At 36.4% G+C, this 12,316-nt stretch overlaps 2 protein-coding genes across 6 annotated transcripts in view; one reads left to right on the top strand and one right to left on the bottom strand.

The window, feature by feature from the left end:
• Window positions 1–12,316, top strand: part of LOC134811794 (PH domain-containing protein DDB_G0287875-like) — a 113,547-nt gene that overhangs the window by 1,987 nt on the left and 99,244 nt on the right. The gene's annotated exons all lie outside the window — the stretch shown is intronic.
• On the bottom strand, window positions 9,859–12,153 carry LOC134811805 (uncharacterized). The gene is made up of 5 exons (XM_063818891.1): window positions 11,793–12,153; window positions 11,470–11,633; window positions 11,004–11,118; window positions 10,625–10,713; window positions 9,859–10,174 (listed from the first exon to the last, which is right to left on the bottom strand). The coding sequence occupies exons 1-5, from the start codon at window positions 12,061–12,063 to the stop codon at window positions 10,016–10,018; spliced, it is 798 nt and encodes a 265-aa protein (XP_063674961.1). The 5' UTR covers window positions 12,064–12,153; the 3' UTR covers window positions 9,859–10,015.

Below are 12,316 nucleotides of genomic sequence, written 5' to 3'. Positions count from 1 at the left end.
GTACTTACACCTACATTCACAAGCATGCAAGCTCAACTGGTCCAATGAGCGGGAAACCGAGGACAAGGTCTGGTGACGTCATAGTCACGTGACCTCATAGGCTCATAATCACGTGACCTCATAGGCCCATAATCACGTGACCTCATAGGCTCATAATCACGTGACCTCAGACCCAATCAATGATCAATTAGGTTCGGGCATGGTCAGCCCCCAGTCACCTGATCTTGAGGTGACGTACGACACCTCGTTTACGCAATCAATGTCTAAAAGGCAACACACGTCGCATATGAGGACAAAAGCGCGGGTAATTTTGGCACCACTGTAGAGTGGTGCCAAAATCTTTGGGTGGGTTGATGGCTAGAGCTTTTTTACCGCCGTGAGGCGGGCGCGCGCTACTGCAAGCGGAAGGGCTCTGGATAGAGCAAGACTATAACATGCTAAATTGTTACGTTTTGTGCGACTTATTGATTCACGATGTCAATCCTTTGTATACGTTGTTGCGAGAAGCATTATTGGATGCACGCGCGGCCCAGTGGTGCATCGCGCTACAATGTGACTTACTGCCTTTTGTGACAGCTTGTAGCGCAATGCGTTACTGGGCCGTGCATGGCACTCAATTATGCTTCTCGCAACCTCACTAGATCGGCGAGATGCGCTACTGGGCCTCGCCGAGCTGCGATAAATTTACATCGTCAATTAAGTGACAGCTAAAACAATATTTTTATAACGTGAGTCAAAGCTAAAATTGTTAAGAATCTTTTTCTGAAAATTTTTGTACCAATATCTCAAAATTCGAAAAATGGATTTACTGTCTTTTGTCAGGGAACGGCAGCATACTGCAAACGAGAGGGCTCTTATTATAGTTTGTCGTACGTTGTATGCTATGACCAGCCACGCGCGAGTGCGCGGCTCGCGCTCACCTGTATCGTAGAAATTCTACAGTCAACATTCAAGAAAACAACAATTTCAAGAAAACAACAATTTTATTTAGTATCAGTTAAAGCAGACAAAAACATATTTTATATATATAACTAGTGCAAACTTTAGACCATGTATCTTAGGGGACTTGGAGTAGCAAGAGAGTGACCAGAAAGTATATGTATACTTTTACCAAAAATACGTCGAAATGAATCCAGGGTGATACAGGATCTGAGAGTGCAGACCATAAAGTTTACGCACCCACCCTTGCCTCCTGAATTCTTGGTTGGAAAGTGGAAAATGCAAAATTGGTCGTTTATACTCCAAGTCCCTTTGTTAATAGAAGTAGTATTATTTATGTCTGGAGTTAGCTTCATTCAATAATAACAATATCAATATAATCAATATTAATATTAATATCAGACTAAACTATCAAATAAATAAATTATCAAATATCAATTATTAATTCACTCTGATTAAAAAGTTATAAATTAGGATATCTAATATTTAAGAATTACGACTACAAGTTGTTAAAAACGCCCAAAATAGATCTGAGATATTTTCAGTCTGTAGTACAATAATGATAGCAATAGTTTAAATTATGTTATGTGCCGCTGCAATTAGATTAAATTACTGTAACTTAAAATTGTTTGGAGTCCAAGTCTCTTTTAAGTCAGCAGCCTGTGATTGTATTAATAGTGCTTTCGTTCTCAATTTTATCAAGTTAATGGAAGTTTCTAGACAATTGCTTGAAGTTAAAATTTTTTTATGAACAGTGTTCCAAAGCTTGGCTGCATTAAACAAAAAGGTATTTGATTTATTTAGAAGAATAACTGTTAGACTCGTTGCATGGTTTGAAATGTTGATAGCCTCATAAAGGGAGTATGGGCAGTGGTACTTGATAATCTTAGAGAATTCTAAAATGCAGTGATATTTGTACAAGTTTTGAGCCGTAAGAATTTTTAACCTATTAAAAATGGGTTTCGTATGCTCCTTTTCAAAATGTTTATGGCCTAGTATTTGCATGCCATATGGTCTAGTTCTTGCACATGTTGATTGTTTATCTAGATAGGAGTCGAGATCACCAAAAAGGATTCTTATACAGTGCTTCTGTGTGATAAAAAGACTATCATTTGACCGTTCTTTGAGGACAACTCCCCAAACACTTATACCATAACTTAGATGTGATTCAAATAGAGCATTATATATTTTCAAATATAGTTCAGCAGGTATCGAGTGCCGAATTCTACAGATTGCACCAGTCATGGACCTCAGTTTTTTACGGATGTAGTGCATGTGGGCAGACCAGTTTAGCTTACTATCTATAACAACACCTAAGAATTTGGTATCCTTGACTTTAGTGATAACCTTACCATTGATGAATATTGATCTAGATTCATCTAGCAGGGTAGCAAATGGTCTAGTCCGTGCACAAGTGTCATCATATTCAGAGGCAGGTTTAAAATGGATGTAGCAGCATTTTGACATGTTGATATGAAGTAGATTACATTTCATATAAATCGAAACATGTTTAAGCACTAAGTTGGCTTTTTTGTATGTTGCTTCTCTAGACGGTCCTGATATGAAGATATTAGTGTCATCAGCATAAAGTACAAATTTCACTTCACTGTCTGAAAAACAGTTTACTATATCGTTCATATACAGTAGGAAGAGTAATGGCCCTAGAATTCAGGAAAACAACAATTTCAGGAAAACAACAATTTTATTTAGTATCAGTTACAGCAAACAAAAAATATATTTTATATAATATAATATAACTAGGACGAACTTTAGTTTAGAAATCTTGGGGGACTTGGAGAAGCAAGAGATTGACTAGAAGGTATATACCTTTTACCAAAAACGTTGAAAAGAATCCTGGGTGATACAGGATCGGAGAGTACAGACCATAAAGTTTACGCACCCACCTTTGCCTCCAGAATTCTTGGTTGGTTGAAAATGTATGCTAACTTGGTCGTTTATACTCCAAGTCCCTTTGTTAAAAGAAGTAATATTATGTACGTCTGGAGTTAACTTCATTCAATAATAACAATATCAATATAGTCAATATCAATATCAGACTAAACTATCGAATAAATTATCAAATATTATTTGTTAATTCGATCTGAATAAAAATTTAGTTAAGTTAAGATATTAAATAATTAAAAACATTACAACAAGTGGTTAAAAACGCCCAAAATTGATCTGAGAGCTTTTCAGTCTATAATACAATCATGATAGTAATATTAAGTGTGTTAAGTGTGTGCTGCTGCGATAAGAATAGATTACTGCAATTTAAAATTGTTTGGATTCCAAGTATCTTTTAAATCAGCAGCCTGTACTTGTAATAATAGTGCCTTGGTTCTCAATTTTATCAAGTTAATGGAAGTTTCTAGGCAATTGCTTGAGGTTAGAATTTTTTTATGAACAGTGTTCCAAAGCTTGGCTGCAGTGAACAAAAAAGTATTTGATTTATTAAGAAGAATAACCGTTAAACGGTACGGTTTGAAATGTTGATGGCCTCATAAAGGGAGTATGGGCAGTGGTACTTGATAATCTTAGAGAATTCTGAAATGCAATGGTACTTGAACAAGTTTTGACCCTTGAGGAACCCCGAATTCCACATCCATTGTTTCTGATGGTACATCGTTATACATCACATACTGCTTTCTGTTAGTCAAGTAGCTTTTTAGTAAAGTTAGTGCTGTGCCCCTAATACCATATTAGGAATTTAGCTTGCTTAGAAGAATATTGTGATCAAGGGTGTCAAAGGCTTTGCTCAAGTCAATGAATATGCCTAGGACATGTTTATTGCTAGCCAGGGACTTTGTAACAGAGTCTATAGATTTGTGTAGAGCATGGGCGGTAGAATGGCCTTTTCTAAATCCAAACTGCGAGTCTGTTAGTACACCTTTAGATGTGAAGAAATTATAGAGCCGTTTGCTCGGCGACTTTAACTCAGACCTCTTCAAAGTTTCGTCACACAACCAGTTATTTGAAGACACTATAATTAGTAATGGTTTGTATCCATCCATCTCAATTGCTACCCACTTCCGGCCTAACTGTAAAAACTCGTGTATAGATAACATCCTAGTTAGTGATATTGATAATGTTTTGCTCTCTGGTGTACTTCAGGATAGATTAAGTGAACACACGTTCATATTCTCCTTCACCTCAACCCCGGCCCCAAGAAATAAGAACAATGAAAAACATGTCCGCTACTACGACTACTCAAGTGCCAAGCTTAAAAATTTTGTTTCTGACCTTGAGGTGAAGGTGAATCAGCTGTCCCAATCTTCAGATTTTTGCGAATTTGTCGATTGCTTCACATCCACCCTTGACAAGCACTGTAAATTAGAAGTACCGAAAACGACCAAAAGAACACCAAAGCTTAATCCTTGGATTACAGATGGAATCATCCTCTCAATCGACAGAAAACATGAGCTTTGTAAAGAATGGTCAGATACAGTAACAAATAAAGATCCATCTGGCAATGTCCTTCTTTATAAGATTTTTAGTGACTATCGTAGGATGCTTAAGGGTATCATAAAGGCAGCCAAACGCTCCTATTACTGTAACGAAATCTATAAAAACATTGAAAGCAGTAAGAAAACTTGGCAGATAATAAATGAGCTTAGGGGCAAAAGAAAGAAAACAACCAAACCACCTTTTATCATCAATAATGAAAGAATCTTGAACCGGAGAGCAATTGCCAATGGTTTTAATTCCTGGTTCGTATCAATTGCTCCCAAGCTCAATGAAACTATCACAACTGACTTGTCTTCTGGTATTCCAATTCTCCCCATGAAAACATTCCATGACTTCCTTAGCCCTAGTAACTCTCGATCTATTATGTTAGAGGACAGCACTCCTGAGGAGGTTCTAAGAATAATCAAAGAATTCGAGAATGGAAAGGCCAGTGATATTCCCATAACCGTTATTAAAACTTCGTCCCACGTTATTGCACCAATTATCAGCAGATACTTAAACAAACTTATGTCAAATGGTATATTCCCTGATATACTTAAGACTGGCAGAATCACACCCGTATTCAAAAAAGGTAATCCAGAAGAAATAGAAAACTACCGTCCTATATCCACCTTGTCCATATTTGGCAAAATATTTGAGAAAATCATATATTCTAGGATTTATTCGTTTGTCAGCTCTCAGGGAATAATATCTAAGACCCAGTTTGGTTTCAGGCAATCGCACTCAACCTCCCATGCAGTAAACTACTCTGTTGACCTCATATCTAAGCACATCAAATTGAAGCACCATGTGTTAGGCATATTCATCGACCTCAGCAAAGCTTTCGATACTATAGATCACTCAACATTACTTACCAAACTAGAAAGGTATGGCATCCGTGGCGTGGCAAACGATCTGATCAAGAGCTACCTAACTAATCGATTCCAGTACACTGATGTTGTAGGAGAAAAGTCCGACCTACTTCCAATAAAATTTGGGGTTCCCCAGGGGTCAATTCTCGGACCCCTTTTATTCCTACTTTACATAAATGATATCTCTAATAGCTCTAGCTTGGGATCGTTTGTCACCTTTGCGGATGACACCAACATATTTGTTGTTGGTAAAACTGCACAAGAAGCATATGAACGCAGCAACGCCCTACTTTCAAACCTTCAAACATACATGCGGGCTAACAAGCTTCACATCAACATGTCAAAATGCTGCTACATTCACTTTAGACCTAAGTCACGTACTGAAACAAACGTTGAAGAAGAATTCATAATGAATATAGACAACTACCCCATCAAAAGAGTAACGTCAGCTAGATTTTTAGGAGTCGTCATTGACGAAAATCTAACATGGGAAGATCATATAATAGCCCTAAAACGAAAGCTTAACCATGCCACCTCAACTCTGTGTCGTCTACGCTGCTCCCTCCCAGAATTTCTCCACAGACAGTTATACTACACTCTTTTTGAATCCCATCTGTCGTACTGCATATCAGCATGGGGTGGGGCAGCTAAAAATCGTATAAGCTCAATATTCACTGCACAGAAGTACTGTCTGAGGGTCTTGTTTGGTGATAGAGCAGCCTACCTGGATAAATTCAAAACGTGTGTTCGAACCAGACCATTTACTGACCAGAAACTTGATAGTAAATTTTATAAAAAGGAGCACACTAAACCTCTGTTTAAAAACAACGAGATACTCACTGTACAAAATCTTTATACTTACCATAGCTACATAGAATTATTCAAGATCATGAAGTTTTCTACTCCTATGTCTATGTACGAAGAGTATTCTCGTTCTTCCAGGAAACCAATGCTTATTATCAATAAACCGGATCCCCCAGACAACCATAACACGAGGTCAACGAAAATATGGAATATAATAACCCCTAACCTTAAAATCTTTGATTGTTCTGTTAGTATTTCTTGCCTGAAATCCAAACTGAAATCTTCACTACTTTCCAACCAGCATTGTCATGCCGTGTATGACTGGACAAATAAAGACTTTAATATATGTAACCTTAAATTTTTGTAGGCTCCTGCAGGGATTCCACCTGACCTCCAAAATTTCATGACCAAATCGACTTACTCTGCCAGCGTATTCCTCTGTCAAGTTAAATGTGATGTGTGAGTGAGTAAGTGTAGTGTAAAGATATCCTATTTTTGTATCCAATTTGAATTCTAATAAAGACCCTAAGCATTATGATCAAATTTTTAGTACAATAGTTATGTCAGGGTTGACATCTATGATTAATATTATAACCCAATATTCATTTCTTTTTCTCCCTTAAATTTAAACCCCTCTTAGACATTTAGCCATGATTTAGTATTGCACACCCAAAATACTTACCGTCCTTAATAATCGTAAAGACCATTTGTTACAAAATAGCTGCTAGAATAATGCATGCCAAATATTCCCTCTTACACCCACAAATTATAATGCCTTCCTATCAACGCCTCTAATTTGGTCACTAATCAACCAGACTAGCGTTCTGGTGTGTACAAAAGCTACCAGCCAGTACATTCCTTGCCCCGCTAGTTGATTGTCAAAAAATCATACAGCTCAGAACAAACAGCCATTTACCACTAAGAGCATTATATGTTTTCATTTGTTTAAATTTTATGCTGTAAAATGTGCTAAAACTTTGATTATTTGTTTAATTGATTATTTGTTTAATTGAAATGACCTTCTCGAAAATTTTTCCAAATAAAGGTAATATTGATACAGGCCGATAATTTTCAATACATTCCTTATTGTCTTTCTTGTAAATAGGAATAACTTTACCAGTTTTAAAAATACTTGGGAATGTTCCACTTTGTATACATATGTTGTAAAGCCTAGCCAAGGTACCAGCGATGAGCTTTGCCGATTTTTTTACAACGATTATAGGTTAGCCCGGTTCATAAAACAAAAATATTATCCAATAATTACGGCGATAGGCTTATCTGTTGTTCCTTAGGCCAAATAACTACCAAAAAAATTTTGAAGTTTCAACTCCAACCGGAAACACCCCCACATGCCACGCCCATTTTTTTCATCAATTTTTAACAGGTAAAAATCTTCATATCATCAATTTAGGCATGAAGGAGTGCTTTTAGTGCTCCAACAGTTTGGGGTCTAATAGTAATGGTAGAAAAAGGTTAACTTTAGTCAAAGTCTCAAGTCTCCACGGCGCTTGGTTTAGGCGCACCGGATCTCGCGTCTCCGCCTCCGCTGCGTGATTGGTAGCGCCAGAACTAAAGGTCGTAGAGACATGAGACTTCAACTAAAGTTAACCTTTTCCTACCATTTATATTAGAGTAGCACAGATTCAGAGCTCTAAACACATTCCTTCATCCTTAAAACGACAATCATATGAATTTTGCCTGTAAAAGTTGATATCTTGATGTCAATTAACATCGTAAGCTTTTAAAACTAAAATTATTTAAATGAGTCATAATACTTCACATGCAATATTTACACACAATATGAAAATATAAATACAGGAAGTCTCTTGGATTCGACATTGAACTTTTCTCGGTCCCTGCACTGGAAAGTGGAACTGATCCTTTAAAGAAGTCAGCAGGTTCTGATTTAGGTACCCTGGTTTTCGGATCGCCATGTCTTCACAAGCAAGCTGTCTAATCTTCGTTGCCAAAAGGAATTTTGTTGCCAAAGGAATATTTTCGTCAAACTAGGATTTAAATGAGGTCCTTATTTCTTTATTTCTTTATAACTCGTCACCGATAGGATCAGCATTGATGAGGTCCAATAATTCCTTCATAGCTCGTCACTGACAGGATAATTATCAAATATCAATGAGATCCAATGATTCCTTCATAGCTCGTCACTGACAGGGTCACCGATCACTATTAATAAGGTCTGATGATTTCTTCGTAAATAACGAGGTACAGTAATCTCTTACTGATACGTCAAGACAAAGTTAAGTAAATAACTATAAATATCCAAGCATTAGCTAACAAAGTAGCATCTGGTTCTAATTCCTTTACCAAGTTATCAGTAATGGATCTAAAATCTAAATGAATCTCTTCTGTAAACTGATTTTCTTGAAGCTGAAGGACTGATTCCCTCTCCAAGATGGGGGAATACTTGTTAAATTCTTGTAGGATTCATGAAGAGGGGAAATTCTCCACGGTATAGAGGGGAAATTCTCCACGCCATAGCTGGCATATTCCCAATACTCGACCAGCTCGTTCTCGACAGTGACTGCTCATTCATAAACATTAGTCTCTGGAATGCGACTTCATTGTAAGAGAGCTTGGAAGAGGGCAAATTCCACCAGTAATGTTTGTTTTCACTAGTATTGTAATGCAAGAAATTTTGCAACACAATGCAACCAACGAAGTTGTAACTGAAAAGGTTCATATAATATGATTGTTGGATTATTAATAAAAGACTGTTCTAGTGTTCTTACCTCTGACAGTTCCAGGGTGTGGAGACGTGGAATCCAAAAGACTTCCTGTATTTATATTTTCATATTGTGTGTAAATATTGTGTGAAGTATTATGACTCATTTAATTAATTTTAGTTTTAAAAGCTTACGATGTTAATTGACATCAAGATATCAACTTTTACAGGCAAAATTCATATGATTGTCGTTTTAAGGATGAAGTAATGTGTTTAGAGCTCTGAATCTGTGCTACTCTAATATAAATGGTAGGAAAAGGTTAACTTTAGTTGAAGTCTCATGTCTCTACGACCTTTAGTTCTGGCGCTACCAATCACGCAGCGGAGGCGGAGACGCGAGATCCGGTGCGCCTAAACCAAGCGCCGTGGAGACTTGAGACTTTGACTAAAGTTAACCTTTTTCTACCATTACTATTAGACCCCAAACTGTTGGAGCACTAAAAGCACTCCTTCATGCCTAAATTGATGATATGAAGATTTTTACCTGTTAAAAATTGATGAAAAAAATGGGCGTGGCATGTGGGGGTGTTTCCGGTTGGAGTTGAAACTTCAAAATTTTTTTGGTAGTTATTTGGCCTAAGGAACAACAGATAAGCCTATCGCCGTAATTATTGGATAATATTTTTGTTTTATGAACCGGGCTATTATAGGTATGTCACTTGCCTTGCCATTTTGAAAATCTCTGATGACCTCGATAATCTCATCTTCATTAGTTTCTTCTAGGTATATGGAGTCAGACACTGAATTAGACATGAATTGAGCAAATGATTCTACTGGTTCCAGAGAAATACTATTGTTCGACAATACATTTCTATTGAGATTGCTTGCAAGAGATGTAAAGTATTCACAAAATTTGTTAGCAATTATTCGTCTGCAAGTAATTCTCTGGCCATCCATGACAAAATCGTCCTTATCAAATTATATTTCTTAGCTGTGAACCCCAAGCACCAAGCTATTATATAAGAGATTTGGCGGAATGACAGGCTGAGCGCGGCACATAACAGTAATTAGGCCCAGTATGCACCAGCCCTAGTTTTAAGTAATAACACTTAATTTTTTGTTAAATTGGGATCAAATCACAAATAATCATTATGATAATAATTGATTCACCACAAAGTTACTGTCCAAATAAACTCAATTACCTTATTGTTTATGGTTCTTACTTTATTGTTTATGGTTCTTTCATATAATAGCCCTTATGATTTTGTGTTTATATTTATTGCTTTTGAGCTATTACAATAACCATACCAATGAGCCCTTCTTTTATAGATGATATTCTGCCATCATAGAAATTTATTTCAAAATTATTCTTTTCCTCTCCGGCTATCTTTCTCAAAAACGATGTTCCAGCTAGAAAATGTCGTGATGCATCCTCCTGCGAAAAAAATGTATCATTAACTTTTAACTAAAATATAAAGTGAAGTAAAATAAAGTAAAAATTATGACATAGCATCATCACTAATGTCTACAAAGTATCATCGCACTACATGGAAAAATATGCATGTATGTTAATCTATAACTTGTTTTTGTAGTTTATTACAACTTATTATACGATATACTTCTCCTGAATTAATCCATATTCGATTTTTTTGTTACCTTCAATTTCCTGATTAGATTCATGGCACTAAAAGGAAACATAGCTTTATTGTTTTAGGGCAAAGAATATCATAACCACACAATTTTTCTACTTGCTTCATTTGCAGTAAGCTTTAACAGGTGATATTCGTAAAATATTTGTTCCGTCGACGAGTCCAACTCGGCGCGCGCCTTGGTAGGTTATAAACCTACAAAGTAAGTTACATTTATCATTCAATACATCACATACCTGTACAATGATCTTAAAACCAGCTTCACGAACTGTCTGAACATATTCATTCATGTCTGGAGCACTTTTTGTTGTATCTCTAGTGAAAACTGGAAGAGTGGATGAGAATAAACATTTCATTAACTACGAAAAAATGAATAAAATCACGAAATTTAAATGCTGTTCACTGTATTGCAGCAATTTAAATCACTCCACAATTGGAGAATGGAGATGTACATCAATTAGAATTAGAATTAGAATCGAATTTACACAGCAATACAATAAGAATCAAAAATAATTTAAGAAGCTTCAATCTGCTTTGCAGGACATTCAAGTCAGTCGAAAACTGTTAGTAGTATCCATTAAGTGATTGACCAAAATTTACAGACATATTTCTTACCAGGGTGCCTTGGTCCACAGTAGTCAACCAGTACAAATGTTCCACCTGGCTTGAGTACAGATGCTGCAACATCAATACATTTTCGTAAATGTGCATGTGTGTGGAAAAACGACACCTGTAATTAAACGCATGCTCTAAGTCTAAATGAAAATACAGATTATAAATAGTGCAATGCTGGGTTGTGGGTTTTCTCCTTTGGTGATGTTCATAGTCGTTTGAGGATTTGAAGGATTTATAACTTAATGTATCAGCTGTTGCATGATTTGATTAGAAACTTAATTTTACAGCATTGAACTTAAATAAAAACAATGGCGACAATAAATTTGAAGCTGGGGAAATGCTCAGATTGGTTAGAGCAGGCACAAGTAAAAAGGAATTGACTGTGCTTTATGATTGGGGAAACCAGTAACAGTCAGGCCATCTTACAGTATACATACTCTGTCCTCTTACTCTGGCCCCACATTACCTGGGCCCAAACGTGGGTGTATTCTCTTGTCAGAAAATCTTGTTCAAGATTGAAGAAATTCCCCTCATGGAATTCAATTTGAAGAGTTGAAGACTCTTCTTTGAGGAATGATTTTGCCTTTTTCACATTGTTTGTGCTGAGATCTACCCCAACGACCTTGCAACCTTGTGAAACAATTGAAGTTCATTATGGTCATGAAAAAGTTCATTATATTATATATTGTTTGTAATAAGTCATTGAGCTACAAGTTAACTCAACAAGCTTGGAAGCACTTGTTAACTTTAAAGGAATCACAAAGCAATGAAACACCAGTTTGCACTCACCAAACTGCTTTGCCATATTGATAGCTGGTGTTCCCTCTCCGCATCCCAAGTCAAGAACAATTGAATCAGTGGTGAGCTGCCCTAACATTCCTAAGTAATGTGTCATCCTCCTGCATGCTTCAGGGAACCCTATGTTCAAATTTATTGATTCTCCTTTAGAAAAATTGTAGTAACCGTCACCAAGATTACCATTTCCTCTTGCAAGGTCATGCCACTCACGATGATTGTCGTAATGAGCAATTATGGCATTGATTTCTTCAACTGTAGTCATTCTTCCAGCTTACATAGAATCAAAATTAGTAAATTTGACTAGAGGCTGCAATTAAAAATAAAATCAAATCAGTTGCAAAAGAAAGCCTAATTAAAACGAAATGAAAAATGTATTTGCACTTTCTTGCAAACTACTGCCACAAATAAACAATCATTGCTTGTTAAAAACAGGAGATATTGCCGGAACTATCTCGACCGAGATTGCATCTTATATTAAAAGCAGGGATAATTAAATCACAAATATTACTGCCCAT

Source organism: Bolinopsis microptera, chromosome 2, assembly GCF_026151205.1.
Source record: "Bolinopsis microptera isolate Bmic1 chromosome 2, MBARI_Bmic_1.0, whole genome shotgun sequence".
NCBI lineage: Eukaryota > Metazoa > Ctenophora > Tentaculata > Lobata > Bolinopsidae > Bolinopsis > Bolinopsis microptera.
Note: the sequence above shows the minus strand (reverse complement) of the source record. Positions and strands in the feature narration are given on the sequence as shown.

Bases quoted from the DNA above. Each gene is read 5' to 3' on its own strand.
- LOC134811805 (XM_063818891.1), bottom strand. From the start codon at position 12,063: ATGACTACAGTTGAAGAAATCAATGCCATAATTGCTCATTACGACAAT. The intron at 11,634-11,792 runs GTGAGTGCAAAC...TTGTTTCACAAG, and splicing joins CAATATGGCAAAGCAGTTTG to GTTGCAAGGTCGTTGGGGTA. The intron at 10,175-10,624 runs GTATGTGATGTA...TTTTTTTCGCAG, and splicing joins GTTTTAAGATCATTGTACAG to GAGGATGCATCACGACATTT.